The 16,222-nt window shown below is 47.6% G+C and overlaps 1 protein-coding gene across 2 annotated transcripts in view; it reads left to right on the top strand.

Moving 5' to 3' along the window:
- Window positions 1-16,222, top strand: part of LOC126995740 (uncharacterized) — a 298,135-nt gene that overhangs the window by 24,952 nt on the left and 256,961 nt on the right. Inside the window, exon 2 of one of the 2 annotated variants that reach the window (XM_050855616.1) lies at window positions 10,285-10,971. In XM_050855616.1, the coding sequence (XP_050711573.1) occupies window positions 10,835-10,971 (137 nt within the window). In that variant the 5' untranslated portion in view covers window positions 10,285-10,834. Of the gene's footprint in view, window positions 1-9,960; window positions 10,972-16,222 lie in introns of those variants that run through there. The other variant, XM_050855615.1, reaches the window with a different exon arrangement.

The raw sequence follows: 16,222 nt of genomic DNA on the forward strand, positions 1-16,222 counted from the left end.
TTTACCAGTGTATTTTTCTGCTCTCCTTTGGTTTATATGCTTGAATTTTTATGGCTGGTTTACTCTTTGCTTCGTTTCTATTCGACTTTATGGTTAGTGTACCCTGATGGCTTTCATGTGTGTGTGTGTCTGTGTGTGTGTGTGTGTGTGTGTGTGTGTGTGTGTGGACAGAAGTGGTAGTTTCTTTCACCGTCACCTCTGTAAGTCGGATAAGCTCTCAGGTCAGGGATTCAGTGGTCGCCATGAAAGTTCGTTATCACCTCTTCCAAATGTTACCTTTTTATTAGTGTTCCATATTTGTTTCTCGACCCCCCCAGACAGACAGCCGGCGCAGGGAAAAAAAAAAAAACCACTCCCTGTCTAACACTCGCTCTTCTCTCCATGGATCCCTTCCCTCCTCACCCTGAAAGCCTCCTGCCATTTCTATACGTATTTCCACACTTTCAGGGAATAAAGTTACGTTATCTAATTAACCTCCTACGGACTGGTAACTCAACGGCTGTGCTATATGAATCACTTGACCTTGTGCTTGATGTGCCGGCCGGTGAACTTTTGATTTTTGTTCATGTTTATGCTCTGAAGGTGTTGAGTGAAAATATATTACGTTTATTGCGGTTTGAGAGAGAGAGAGAGAGAGAGAGAGAGAGAGAGAGAGAGAGAGAGAGAGAGAGAGAGAAGCTATTATGCCACTCGTCGTCCAGTGATATCCTGCGTCGCCCATCCCTGTCTCTTCCTTCGCCGCCCCGTCTCCCTCCCTCCGCCTTCCCGTCGTCTTCCCCTCGCTCGCCGCCGCCTCTTCTCAGCCCAGGCGAATTTCTCCCTCGCCACGTGTCACATTACTCTTCGCGGCGTTATTCCCTTTCCTCGCCGCTCTCATATCACCAGCAAAATATTTTCCACCGCTGACTTTCCGTGGCCGCTGTTTCTTTTCTTATCGCCCTCAGATCGCCACTAAACCATCCTTCGCCACGGGTCCTCTTAGCTCAGTTACGATTTGTCATGTTAGCACGTCACTGCCTGTGGGTTACTGTCGCTCATTTTGCTCTTCTTGGTCCAGAAAAAAAAGGTAAAGAGAGAGTTTTTTTTTCTTTTCTGTGCGAGTCGGGTTTTAAGTTGGAGCAGACAAGCGGGCGGGCGAGGGAGGCGTGGAGGGGGGCAGAGGAGTGAGGTAGGCGTGGAGGGGGACAGGCAAGGTGGTGAAGCGACCCTGTCAAGTGCCGCTCTGTACATAAAGCGGATAGTGGCGAAGGTCCCAAGATCGAACTCACTTTACGTCTTTAGGAAAACTGGAGACAAATCTAGGAGGGAGGTGAGTAGGATCAAAGGAATTATTAAAGCAGTCTGCCCCAAAGAAGCAGCGAAAGGTTAAGCGCTAAAACATGTATCAGTAGTTTATCTCCAATAGCTAGGCAATAGACAGGATGTGGTTGGCTCTTCAGGAAAAATGTCTGTTACTCTTGTTAGTAAAATTATTGATATTGATTAAGGGTTAGTTACTTTCAATTCGTTCTCGTTTTTCTCGGCTTTGGCACAGGTATATCAGAGTTCCCTTAGGCCTAATTTGTTTGATGTGCCGCCGCCCCATACCTTCGCTCCCTGTTAGATCACCTGTTCAGGTATACACGCGCCACACCTGCCTCCCCTCACCCCTCACCCCTGCCTTCGCCTTCCCCCTCGCCTCCCAGCATGAGGTCTCTCGTCTCTTTCTCATCATTTATCCAAGGCATAGCTCGTGTCGCGGCACCCTCTTGCCCTCCTCCTTCTCCTCCTCTTCCCCCACTTCATCCGCCTCCTCCGACTTCTCTTCCTCCTCTTCAGCCATTCGGGAAAGTAAACTGTCCAGGTGATAAATGTTTGTTTGTCTGCAGATCAGTTTTCTTTCTACGCCCTTTTCTGTGTTTGCTTGTCTCTTGTCTTCCTTTGCCTGCGTTTCTCTCTCTGGTTGCCTGTCTCACAATCTGTTTGTCTGTCTGTCTCTGTTTAGTTGTAGGCATGTATGTGAGTATGTACAGAGTGTTGCAGCCGTGGGGCGTAAGGGTTGGTAAGCGTTGCTGTGGCTGTTTCGTAAAGTGTGAACAACTCGGTGAATGTCTCGTGACACACTTCACGGGACGCGCTGCCGCCGATCACGCCACAGGTGACTCGCAGTGACTGGCAGGAAAGTGGGTTCAGCAGTAAGCGAGTCTGTGACGAGGTGATTCAACGTGGCGTGTCTTGAATCGACGCTACTCTCCTGGTGTGAACGGTTTCTAAAAAAAAAAAAAAAAAAAAAAAAAAAAAAAATATATATATATATATATATATATATATATATATATATATATATATATATATATATATATATATGAAAGTTGACGTGAACTAAAGTGGCGTTCCAAATGGAGACAAGTTTTTTCAGTTTCCTGCGTCCCGTGGTGTCAACTGTGCCGTTATGTGTGTATGTATGTATGTATGTATGTATGTATGTATGAATGTATGGTTTTCTGTATTTTGGAGAGCTATTTCGTTTACCAGTCTATCGGAATATATGCATATCTATTAACACACACACACACACACACACACACACACACGCACACACACCACCCACATAGCCACCGTGAAAAAGAACGTCTCTTGAAATATATATACACACACACGCCCCCTCATTACCACCTCGCATTCAAGAGCCAACCAGACTAATGGGAGCAATCTCAGTCCACTTTTCCTCCTTATTTTACTGAGAGGTCTGGTCATACTTATTCTCTCATTTTTTTTATTTCTTTTTCCTCGTGAACTGAAAACTCACGGGAGGGAAGGAGGAAAAGGAAAGGGGAAGGTAATGCAGGTGAGGGGGGATGGCGCGTGGTGGTGGGGCGTACCTTTAATTAACGACTCAGGTGAAACGGATGAGAGCCAAGGGAAGAGAGGAAGGGAAAGGTAAGCGGTGGGGTTGTGAGGGAAGGCACGAAAGTAGTAGTAGAGGTTGTAGCAATGTAGTGAAGGTTTGGCAAGTTCGTGAAGCATTAACAAGGAGTGTGTGTGTGTGTGTGTGTGTGTGTGTGTGTGTGTGTGTGTGTGTGTGTGTGTGTGTGTGTGTGTGTGTGTGTGTGTGTCGGGTGAAGTTTGCAAACATTCACCCCTTCCTGCCATGTGTGTTCTTCCCCTACATGTGTTTTTCTTATACCTGTGTGCTGTTTCCTCAAGCCTTTCCTTAATTACCTCCCTCTTTCTCCTCCTCTCGACCCTTCCTTACACACACACACACACACACACACACACACACACACACACACACACACACACACACACACACACACACACACACACACACACACATTCACGCTCACGCACGGTAAAAATGATAACCCTCTCGACCACCAGTCACGGGAAAAAATGGGTCCCTAACTTTTTCCGATCGCCTGACATGGCCACCTGTCACTGGGGAGGAGGAGGAGGAGGAGGAGGAGGTGGAGGAGGAATTAGAGAAAGAATTATTTCACGTTAAAATCATCGGTTCTGTTAGTGGTTCATGTGGCTGATATCCTCATCTGCACACACACACACACACACACACACACACACACACACACACACACACACACACACACACACACACACACCTTTTTAACACTCCGGTAACAACAAGACACAAGAGGCAAACTCGAAATTTTATCTTAAGAGGGAATACAAACTCGCCCCCAAACCCACGCTGTTCTCTCCTCAAACCCAAGAAAGAATGAAAGATCTTTAAGACAAACTCGATCCTGGACCTCAGCCAACATCGTTCTGTCCTCAACTAGGAAAGAAAATGAAACTAAATATGATGACAGAAACCTTTAAACTCGCATCTTTCTCACGCCGCTCTGTCCTCTAACTCAGAAAGACGGTGACGCTTGGAATGATCAATGCTCATAAAAAGACTGATATTAATGAAGCAAAGTAGAGGTAAAGAGTGATTGCTTTAGAGGAATATAAAGGTCGTCCTCTCCTCCAATACAGTAAGACTTTAACAATGCTTGGAATGCTACTCGAAGTCCATAAAAAAAAATCTGTGTTCTGTGGAAAAGGACGCAAAAAGATATTGTTGTTTTTAGAGGGAAGTGAAATTCGTGTCCTGTCCTCTCCTCTGCTTCAGGGAGACGCGGACGCCGCCTGGAATACTGCAAAAGTCAAGGAAAAGATTAATGTGTTTGAGGGAAAATGTCGGATGTGTCGCAGAGGCAAGACTGCGTGTGTGTGTGTGTGTGTGTGTGTGTGTGTGTGTGTGTGTGTGTGTGTGTGTGTGTGTGTGTGTAAACCTCCCGCGGGAAATCATGAGTCTCCCGTCCCTCATGCAGGAGGTTGTGACATGGAGCAAGGCGGATGCATTGTGTGCAGAAGGCAAAAAGAAAGAAACCTGAGGATGCATACAGAAGGAAGCGAAGAAGAGTAATGATAATAATAATAATAATAATAATAATAATAATAATAATAATAATAATAATAATAATAATAATAAGAATAAGAAGAAGAAGAAGAAGAAAAGAAGATAAATAGATAGATAGATAGATAGATAGAGAGTTAAGGAATATGATAGAAGAAGAAGAAGAAGAGGAAGGAGAAGGAGAAAGAGAAGAAGAGAGGAAGAAGAAGAAAAAGAAGAAGAAAAAGAAGGAGAGAGAGAGAGAGAGAGAGAGAGAGAGAGAGAGAGAGAGAGAGAGAGAGAGAGAGAGAGAGAGAGAGAGAGAGAGAGAGAGAGAGAGAGAGAGAGAGAGAGAGAGAGAGAGAGAGAGAGAGAGAGAGAGAGATTAGTCAGGGGAGATGAAAGAAAAAGACGAACAAAACCGATAATAAGAAAATATTGTAGTCACACACACACACACACACACACACACACACACACACACACACGCAGACGCACACGCCCCACATTGTTTCACGCACACGGAAGCACAAAATGTTTCTGGCGGGCGAGCTCCGTAAGTGGGATGTAAATGTTCGCCGTATAAAAAAAACTCATTACGCTAAGGGTCTGCTGCCAAACGCTTCATTCCACCTCCATAATTAAACGATCCGGTGCAGCGTTACTTCATGCCTTGGCTTTCACTTCAACCTCTTCACCTTTACCTCATATCTACTACATACTTATTTACTGCATATGTTATCTTCCTACTTATAAATGCCTTGGCTTTCACTTCAACTTGTCCTCATTTCTACCTCATATCTACTACATACTTATTTACCGCATATGTTATCTTCCTACTTATGCCTTGGCTTTCACTTCAACTTGTCCTCATTTCTACTTCATATCTACTACATAATTATTTACTGCATATGTTATCTTCATTTTTATTTTACTAACTTTTCTTCGGCTTGTCGACTAAGATTTTCGCCTTAAACATAAACTCTCCTTGGCCGACTTTATTTAATCTATTTGTTATTACACCTGCAGAGCCCTAATGTCCTTCAATCCTCCTCCTCCTCCTGCAGCTTCCATCCTCCTCTATCGTCTTCTCTTCTTTAATGATTTCTTTTTGGATGTGATTTCCTCTCGTTGCTTCCTGTCCAGAGATTTATGGCTTCTTCATAGGATTGTTTTTTTCACAGGTTGTTTTAATTTCTCCTCTCACGTTATCTTTACTTTCTACCGTATTTACCTTGCACGTCATTCAGCTTCTGCATGTCTGTCAGTGTGCGTGGTTCCCTTGTGTCAGTGGCGTCTCTGGGTCTGCTGGTGGAGGGCCGGCGCCGCTGCCCTGACGCCTTGTGCTCGCTGGTGCTGGTGGAGGTGGTGGTTGGGGTGCGGGGAGGCTCGTATTGAACGCTATGAATGTTCTCTCGATACCTACTGGAGGATAATAGCTTCTTGATGTGTGTGTGTGTGTGTGTGTGTGTGTGTGTGTGTGTGTGTGTGTGATTATGCTTTACTTCTACGCTTCTGTTGATTGGAAAAAAATGAAGACAGATGAAGGGAGAAGAGAGGGAAGGAGGGAGAGAAGAGAGGAAGGAAGGAAGAGACAGAGGAATGAAGGCCGGGAGGGATCTGTTTGCATCATTACGTGACAAAAACACCCTTTGATCTCCTTGTCACCTTTCTCCTTCTCCTCCTCCTCCTCCCCCTCCTCCCATTGCTACGTTTGCCATCCCTCCTCTCTCTCCTTCCCTCTGTCCTTCCCTCACTTCTCTCTTCTTCCCTTCCTTCTTTTTGTCATCTCTTCTCTCCCTCCCTCTGTCCTTTCTTCACTTCTCCCTTCTTCCCTTCCCTCCTCTCTCTTCTTCCCTCCTCTTGTACTCTCTTTTCTCTCCCTCCTTCTGTCCTTTTCTTCCTTCTTCCCTTCCTTCCCTTGTCATCTCTTCTCTCTCTCTCCCCCCTCTGTCCTTTCCTCACTTTTCCCTTTCCTTCCTTCCTTCCCTCCCTTCCTCTCTCCACGATGATTAAGACATGGCAAAGGAAAAAGTATGGGCAGGCAAGATTGATGAGAGAGTCGTGTGTGCCGTGATGTGAAGCACTGAAACGAGACGACGAAGCAACGGATGTGTGGGTGGTTGATTCGTTACCCAGTTCTGCTTCACTGTCTCGCCTACTGAAACAACTTGCCTTGAATTAATTATAGAACTGATTGTGTGTGTATTGTTGCTTCGTGATGAGGTGAGGTCTCTCTCTCTCTCTCTCTCTCTCTCTCTCTCTCTCTCCGGATCTGGCAAGGCTTAAGAGTTCTGGGATACCATACTGCACTTTTATCTTCATCTTATCGTTACAGAGAGAGAGAGAGAGAGAGAGAGAGAGAGAGAGAGAGAGAGAGAGAGAGAGAGAGAGAGAGAGAGAGAGAGGGGTGATGTTACTGCTGAGTGGCGCCACCTGACACCTGTTTGTTTTCAATCAGTCAGGCAGCTGAAGGCGTTGTTGTGTCTGTGTATGGCTGTTATTGTTTTAGGTCGGTGGATAGTTTGTTTGCATGCTATTATTTACTCTTCCTCGTTCATGGCAGTTGGAATAGTGCGACAAAGAAGGAAAATCATGTATGTAAGTTGTCACCTGCCTAATTGTTTGGTCCAACGGGTTTATGGGAATGTCGATTGGAAAAGGTAATTCTGTTTGAGCTTCGTCACGCACAGGATCGACCGGTAGACGTAGGGCCAGTCTTACAGTCCAATACAGGAAGTTCGTAAGCTCCCTAACCAAACACTAAATACGACGAAATTCCTTGTAGTTCTAGTGTCTGGCGTTGATATAAAAAGGAGGAGGGAATTTTCGATAACCACACAGGAAATGTCTTTATTAGCATCTGGTTTTGAATAGAAATAACGGATCATTGTGGAGAAGACAGTTTGGTTGGGGCGCTTACAATGACCCTGCGTTGGACTGGTGAACTGGCCCGTAATCATGAGTTATCTGCCCTGCTTATTGACCCATCGACCGACCACCGCGCCGGCCACTACTTCATTGCAAACTCTTACCTGATAAACACCTTCACTTTTGCATTAGATTATTCTTTACCTCTTATTGCAAACTTGTATCTGATTACCCTTTTTTTATTTTACCTCCTATTGCAAACTTGTACCTGGCAAACACCTTTCTCTATACCTTTGCTTTATTATCATCATAGTACGTGACATCACATGGGAAGGCCTTATCATACGTAGAACTGATGGCAGGTTCAACTAAAGTAACAGCGTGGCAACCCAGGAACTGTGGTGGTGGTGGTGGTGGCAGTGGTAGAGTACAGTTGAAACATTCCATCATTGGACTGATCACATACTTAAGCTTGTCAGTTTCACGGCATCTCAAACTCCCAGCCTCTTCAGATAATATTCTCTAATGCATTCTTTACCTCTCATCCTTCTTCCTTGTATTCCTTCTGTCTCGGGTCCGTCCTAACTACAGTCACCAGTAACTTCACACAACTAAAACTCTTCTTAAATTCTAGCTGTTCCCTCCTAGCCTTTTCTGATCTTATTCTCTAATGCATTCTTTACCTCTCATCCTTCTTCCTTGTATTCCTTCTGTCTCGGGTCCGTCCTAACTACAGTCACCAGTAACTTCACACAACTAAAACTCTTCTTAAATTCTAGCTGTTCCCTCCTTGCCTTTTCTGATCTTATTCTCTAAAGTCTAATGCATTCTTTACCATGTCTCTTTTTTCCTTCTATTCCTTCTGTCTCGGGTCCGTCCTAACTACATTCACCAGTAAATTCACACAACTAAAACTCTTCTTAAATTCTGATCTCATGCTCTAATATATACATTCTTTACCATGCCTCCTTTTTCCTTCCATTCCTTCGTCTCGGGTCCTTCCAAACTACGTACAATCATGTAACCACACAACTTTCAAACTGCTACTACGTTTTAGCCTTTCCCTCCCTGCCTCTTAAGATGATATTCACTAATGCATTCTTTACTACGCCACCTTTATTCTATTCCTTCTGTCTCGGGTCCGTCCTAACTAGAGTCATCAGTAACTTCACCCAATCAAACTCTTCTTACATGCAAGCTTTTCACCTTTAATCCATTCCTAATTGCATTACACCATCTTTCTCTCCTCTCTCAGATCTCGGGTCATATGTATTTTTTTTTACAGCAAGGGCAAAAAAGACAAAAAATAACAAAATAGCCCGTTATACTCTGCTCCGGCAAAAAGAAAAAAACAAAACAAAACGAGAGGTCAGAAGTGAAGTCAATTTCGGGTGGTATACGTGATGAACCGTACTAAGCCATCCTCACTCCTGCCTCCAGTCCTCGCCTAAACCAGCCTCACTCTCGCCCCCAGCCCTCGCCTCCTTCGCAGCAACTCACCACCACCGTCATCGTGTTTTGGAAGCCTCCGATACACAAGCTCGCCCTTCCCCTAAGAGAAAAATTAACCCTTATTACCGTTGGCTTCCCTCCGTGGCGTAAGGGGAAACAGCCGGTGAGAGGGGGAGGAAAGCAATGATGGAGGGGGAGAGATAGGGGCGGATAAGGGTAAGGGAGGGAAGTTATGGGACAGGACGGGGAGGAAGCAATGAGGGAGGAGGGGAGGGATGCGTGAGGGAGTCATGAGGTAAATACAAGGGAGGAGAGGCAAAGGCAGTGATAGGGACTGAGAAAACAGAGGAAAGCGTGAAAACAAATATGTTGAACTTGTTAGGGTGAATCAGTGAAGCAGAAGAAAAAGAAGGGAGCGTGTATGCATTCATTTACATGTGAATAAATCTAAACTGCGAGATGAAGGGGAGTGCAAGGGAAAGGGGAGGGAGGCGAACAAAGGCTACAGGTCAGTGACAAGACAGAAACAGTGAAATAATTATAAAAGGGAAAGCGTACGAGGGTGATGGAACTAACGCAGGAGCTAGGGAGGAAGGGAACGCGGAAGGAAGGAAATGGAGAGGGTGGGCGGCAGGAAAGAAAATAGGGAGCGAGGGACGGATGGAGGGAAAGAAGCAGAGGGAGAAGGGCGAGGGGAGAGAGGTGAGCCGCGGCAGCCACGCCACGCCCTGCACGCTTCCTGGAGGCGCAGAGGCACCTTCCTTCGCGGTGTCAAGGGGCCTCTGGAGGGGTGATGGGTGCTCGCCGGCCTGACGCAACCCTACTAGTAGATCGTCACAACGTTGCTGCTGCTGCTGACGCTATAGTGACGTGCAGCAAAAGATTGTGACGTGAATCCCATAAACTTTATTATTTCGGTGAATTAAGGCGCGGAATCGAGTAGCTTGGTGGTCATGCCGAGTTGCTAACTGGAATCGTAGGTGTGTGTGTGTGAGAGAGAGAGAGAGAGAGAGAGAGAGAGAGAGTGAGTATAAAGTGTACACGTGTGTGCGTGGGCGTGTTTCCGTGGTCATGTGCGTGAGGACGTGAAATCCTGTGAGTATTGTTAACAGTTGCCAAGTAACATCACTTGCTCATCTTGCGGGTTCCTTCCTGAGCGGCCGTCAGTGTTACATTTTTACTACTAATTCTTCACCGGGAAATAGGGAAGAATAGCATTTTAACATTCATAAATTTGTGCGAGTTCACAATAAAAGCAATAAAAATATAAGCAGAAATTCTAGAACGGTGGCATCCGAAGCATGAGCTCAGTCAGTCCTTGTTTACTGTCCCGCGAGGCGCGAGCCCCGAGGCAGTGTGCGGCAGCCTCGGCGCAGGGGAGTGACGTGGGTGCCTGCTCTGAGGGGACGCACCGCCGCGGGGCACAGGACCAACCGGTTTGCCGCAGAGTGAATGCCTCGTTGGGGGTGTGGTCTTGGCAAGGAAGTGACTTGATCATGTTTGTGTGAAAAGTTATTCCATTTCCCGAACCATTTTCTTTGTGTGATGTAACGTGTAAGCTTTTGTATTGAGTGTAGTGATGTTGGTGCTTGATGCAGTGTGGCGGCTCACGTTCCTGCCCCTTGTGCCGGGGTGCTGAGGCGGTGCTACTGACTCGCCAGGCGGGAAGACGCATCGCTTGCACACAGTGTTAACGACGAAGTGGTGGTCTGATTGGACCGCCGGCGGAAGGACCAGGTATACGTGGACCATGTGGAGCCGCGAGTCCCGCGGCAGTCAGTAGTCACGCCGGAAGCTGCGTTAATTAGTGTGGTGGCGTGCGGGGCGATCCATGAGTCGCGTTGACCAGCCGCTGTGGCTGACGCCTCCTGGTGACAGCGGCCTCACTCCAGGCAATGATTGATTATTGGGAAGATGACTAATTTCGTGGTGATGGAGTTTTGGCCGTCAGTATTGGGACTATGGATAATGTTGGATAAATAAAAAGAAAATGGATATTCGACAGTTAAGGCGGTTACAATCGGATTAATAATTATATAATCACATCTGACAAGTAGTGACGCTCGTCGTGCTGGTGCTTGTGATACATCAGTGAAATTTCCGCGTGTGGACAGTGTGCGTGTCGCCATGTACGGGCGCCACCAGATGCACGAGGAGCCGGTGTCCTGCGGCTGCGGGTTGGTCCGCAGCCCCGCGCGGCACAGGCGAGGCAACCAACCAGAGCCCGTCTCGAGGCTCTACTTCGACTACATCCGCGTGCCCAGGTGAGTGCCATCCAGAATACTGTCTTGGGTCAGGCTCAGGGGGACGAGGGACCTCCTGTAGACGCTGACCATGGGCATTCTGTATTTTTTAAGCATTCTTTTACTGTTGTGCTGATTTTGTGTTATAATATCTACAAGATGGAGGATATTCTACTCATCTCTGCCATTCATTGTAGGTAATCTTTGCCCTGTCCTATCACTGATGGTTCCCCGTCGTCGTGGCATTCCCCTAACGGTTATCTCTCATCCCCTTCACCTGTGGCTCCCCTGCGTGCAGATATCGGGGCGAGTCTTTTATGTGACGCCACGCACTGAACGATGCCTAACACCTCAAAGGGAGTGGTCGCGTGTGACCCAATTACGGTAGCGGGGACGCGTTCGAAGGTGGCTGGGGAGTGGAGGACGAGAGGGGGAAGAGGGGAGAGGGAGGGGGGGACTGGCATAAAGAGGGCAGCCTGGAGGGTATTTTTGAGAAGAGGCTGCCGTCGAACGTATTTCTCTTTCAGCCGGTTGTAATTCCGATGCAGCTACGCAGGGATGTTAAAAAAAAAAAGTCAGCGCTAAAGTTAGGAGTGTATCTGCCGTAGAGTTTTCAGAATGCGTGGCCCGGGGTTGGGGGGTTGGGGGGGCTTTTTGAGACAAAACACACACACACACACACACACACACACACACACACACACACACACACACACACACACAAACACCCACACGCTAGCTACTTATAAGACACCCAGACTGAGAGGAAAGTGGTTAAGTTGAATCCCTGAGGAGAGGGAAAAAAAATGGGAGAAGAGAGGGAGGGCCATTGATTGATTCTTGTGACTGGCGGAGGATGACCAATGACACGGCTGGAGGAGGATGAAGGAAGCCAAGCAGAGAGGCGGAAAGCAGCACCGTCATGTTGCTGGTGGTGTCTTTAAGAGGGATGACGGATGCTTAAGGGAAAGGGAAGCAAAACGGGACTGCGTGGGAAGGAAACAGGGGGGGAGGGGGGAGAGGAAGGAAAAGGAGGAAGAGAGGAGAGAACGGCAAGGAGGAGGTGAATGCAGTGAAGAGACACACACACACACACACACACACACACACACACACTCTGGGTTACGCAGCAGTTCAGCGACTATAAGCGGTGATTTGCGGGGATGAGCGAGCGAGGAAAGCAGGAAGAGGTGTTGAGGGATGAGAGGCAATATTTTCCCCTTAATGGCGCGCCCGAGGGAGAGGAAATGGCAAGCCTTGTTTCGTAACCTCCGTGATGGGAAGCCGCCGCTGCAAGACAGGGGCATGATGCTATGTGTAATATATGTATCCGTAGATGTATTAAGCTTAGCGGTAATGTTTAGAAGATAGTATTTGTGCCAGATATTTTTTTTCACGAACACTCAGCAGGTATTTCTGTTGACCTTGATTTGATATGTCTATGAATGTTTATTACGACATTGCGGTCAACCTATGTATTTAAGTTTTTATCTCACTGCCCTGCCGCGCGGTGAACAGTACGTGTGTTGTCTGATAACAAACGACGCAGCGACGTAGTAATTCACAAGAAAATTAACTTTGCATATTAACGAAGCTGTGGAGAGAACAGGATTGCTCCCGCAGAAGCCCGAGAAAATGAGTTCGATTAATTTTATAATGAATGAGTAATTAGGAGGACAGATGAGTGGTGGGACGGACGGGACTGGTGGAGCTGAGGAAGACGCAAGGGGAGTGCCGTTCTTCTGGCTGGTACTATAAGACACTCTCGCTTCTCACATCAACCATTTCTAAAGGTCAAAGAGGGGGTCAGTCGGGTTCCAATGAGTGTTTCTTCAGGTTCACGGTACAGAAGAAGACTCACACTACCACCAGGGTCATAAAACTACCCCTGGAAATGCCCACAACTCCTACGAAAGCCTTGTCAAATATGTGTTCTTGGGCGGCGATATGTCTTGTTATACGACCCTCTCTGTATCCTCCTCCGTGTTGTATATTGTTCACCGTCTCATGTCCAAATTCTTTAACGCATCAGGCTCCCTTAACGGCTGTTTTTCAAGGTCACAGAGAAGATTCACCAGGTTCTCATGGGTGGTGTTCCCCGTTCAAGGTGTAGATGTATAAAGCTATCGCTGGAATCACAAAACAGTCCATGGAATTCCCAGCAACTTCTACGAGAGACCTTTCCAACAGGCGTGCTGAGGTGCCGATACGATTAAGAATAACGGCTTCAGTGTTCGAGAAAGTCGCGGAAAATGCAGGGATGGATTGATTTTACAAGCTGGAGAACACTGAGAGGCGGCAAAGACAGGTGGATTGCCTCTCTCCTTTGTGGTTCTTCGTGCCTCCCGTTGCGTTGATGGGAAAGAGGGATTGTATGAAGCAAATTTACAAGCACTTTAGGCCATCAAAGAACCGTATCTTGGGGAGCTGTAAGACATTAAGAGCACAGTAAACCGGCACAGATGGCTTGAATCGTTTAAGTGTTATTATTTGTGCGGTGAAGCGGCAGCTGAGGCGTGTGTGTGATGGGGCCGTAATGGTGGCTCGTCCAGGCGCCCCTCGGCAGTGTGCGGCACCGCGTGTGTCGCCCCGCTCGGCCAGTGACTCCGGCGGGGCGTGGCATGCAGGATGTTGATGTGGTTAGCTGATGGAAAGGTGGGATAGAATGTTTGCGGTGGGTCTGTCACAGGCTGTTGGGCCGACCACACGTGCACCTCGAGCTATCAATCTGGCGCGGCGGGTCAGCGCATACAGTTAGACTGAAGAGACTAGGAAGTATCATGGAAATTCGAAACGCATCGCATCGTTCATGGGCTCTGGCGTTGACGTGCATGAGTATCAGCCTGAGTGTTGGCACGGAAGGGCTGTCACTGCTGCTGCTGATGATGATGACGATGTTTGTGCTGATGCTCCCTTAAACGTGACTCTTACCACCAGGTACCTCACCCTCAGGGTATGGCAATGGCAACGGTGTAATGAATTTTATATCAGTCCCTCGCTGTCGATGATTGTGTCGGAAGTTTCGCACCACACCCCATTTTCAGCCTCTTGCTGTTTGTAGTGTCGCCTGATTTCCAGGGGTTCAGGAGGAAAAGAGGCTGTGGTGGTCTGGGCCGCGGTGACATGGATGCCTAGGGTACCGGATGGGCAGGGCAAGGCTGGGCGTGGCCACAAACAGGAGGCTGAGGCCGTGCTCGAGGCGGCTGGGGGTCGAGTGGAAGGGCCAGTGGTTGACTTTCAATAACTTCTCCTCATTGTATATTCTTGAGGCGCGGCCGAACTGTTTGTCTTTGGAGCAGTGGAATGGTGGCGGTGTTGGTGGTGAGGGTGAGGGCGGCCATGGACGGAAGAAAAATAGGGAGGCAGAGGAAGTCTGTGGGAAAAGTACGAGAATAAATAATTATGTGTGAACGTAACGGAGTAACTCTGGCAAGACTGCGAGGCTTCAAGTGAATGACCAGGAGTAAAGAGGAAAGGTAGAGGGACGGGGATGGTAGAAGGGAACGAGTAGACACGAAACTAGAAATTGAAAACGAGCCTCTTTAGAAAGGAAAGATTTGATCACCTTGCAAGCGCATGGAATATGTGTTTAGTATATACATTAATTTTTTTTCTCTTTTCCTTCCTTTCTTTCCTTTCTTTTTTTACATTCTTTCTTACTCTTTTCCTTCTTTCTCTTTTTCCTTCCTATATTTTCTTTCTTTTTCCTTCTTTCATTCTTTTTTTCATATTTACAAGCATTGATTTGACATTGGCGGCAGGAGCGTTGCCAAAGGACAGTAAGCGTAGGAGGATGTGTATAGGCGGATGAATAAATCTGCATAATACATGGACAGCAGGAAGGAGAGGGCAGGAATGGGGCGGTGGAGGAGGGCGGAGGCGGAAGTGGTCATGAATGGCTCTTGGGGAGGTGAACGTGTGGGCTTCTCCAGCAAAGAGGATGCAGTTGTTTATCCCTTTGAGCTTCCTGTATGGCTGCCTCAAATCCTGACAACTGGACAGACAGAGACAGACAGACAGGCAAGAAGACATACAGGGTACCAAACACGTGCATAGGTCACCGAGACTGCCATAGTTTGTGACGGGAATGAGGTGCATACAACGTGCAAATGTCAACTATTCTGTCGGTGCAGTGCTGCTTGGCGACTGAATGTAGGATGCTGAAGACTTTCCTTATTACTCCACTAACGTCTGGACATCCCTCGGTAAATCACCTCCTCGATAACATGACAAAGAGGGACTTGAGGGCCGTGAGAGCGTCCCTTCATGGCCCCAGACTCGCCCCGACCCGCCACTCCAAACGGGCTGTCGAACCTTATTGGGTCCCCGCCGGCAGCAGCAACGGCGAGATAGCACAGACAGAGAGGGCAGCGGCCGCTCTATCTACATTCCGTGGGAGTATGTTGATGGGCGTGGGTGTGGCGCTGCGCCCTTGTGTCCCACTCGGGGAGGGGAATGTGCTTGGTCTCTTGTGCTCGCCGTCCCCAACATGAAACCAGGCAAGGTACGTCCAGGCGGCGGTGTGTGTGTGTGTGTGTGTGTGTGTGTTTAGCAGTGGCACACAAAGGGAGTCATCCATACCCGCCTCTCCCGTGTGTGCCCTCCGCCACCCTGACAAGGCGATCTCTCCCTTTCTTCCACCCCCGACTATCTGATCCCTACTTCCCTCCCTCCCTCCACACAACGCTGCCCAGACTGATGGTAATCCCTCCCTTAACAGTAGGTCATTCTCTCTTTCTTTCTTTCTACTTTCCTCCGCAACCTTCTCTTCCTTCCCTTTCACAAACTACTCTCTCCCTAAGCTATTTATTTCCTCCTCTCACATGCATTATCTTCACTCTCCAATCTTCTTCCTTCCCTGTTCTCACTGTTAGGTCTTTCTTTCTCCCTTTTCCCGCACTTTCCTCCCTCATATTCTCTGTTTCCAAAATTTCTCCTTTCCCTCACAATCCAAGTCCTCCCATCCTTCTCTTCCCTCCGTGCCCTTACATTCTCCTTACTCCCTAACCTTCTCCTCCTTCCCTGCCCTCACATTCTATTTATTCCACAACCTTCTTCCCTGCCTTCTCATTTTCCCTTCTCCCCAACCTTCTCCTTCCTTGCCTTTTATTATCCGTACTTCCCAAACCTTCCTCTTTAATGCTCTTACGTTCTCTTTACTCCTTAACTTTCTTCTCCCTCTCTACCCTTACCCCTCAAGCATCCTTCTCCTCCTTCCTTCGTGGTTACTCCCGTTTATGGAGGCTGGGGCAATGCGCTGTGATTGGAGGTT

The sequence above is a fragment of the Eriocheir sinensis genome, chromosome 8 (assembly GCF_024679095.1).
Source record: "Eriocheir sinensis breed Jianghai 21 chromosome 8, ASM2467909v1, whole genome shotgun sequence".
Classification (NCBI taxonomy): Eukaryota; Metazoa; Arthropoda; class Malacostraca; order Decapoda; family Varunidae; genus Eriocheir; species Eriocheir sinensis.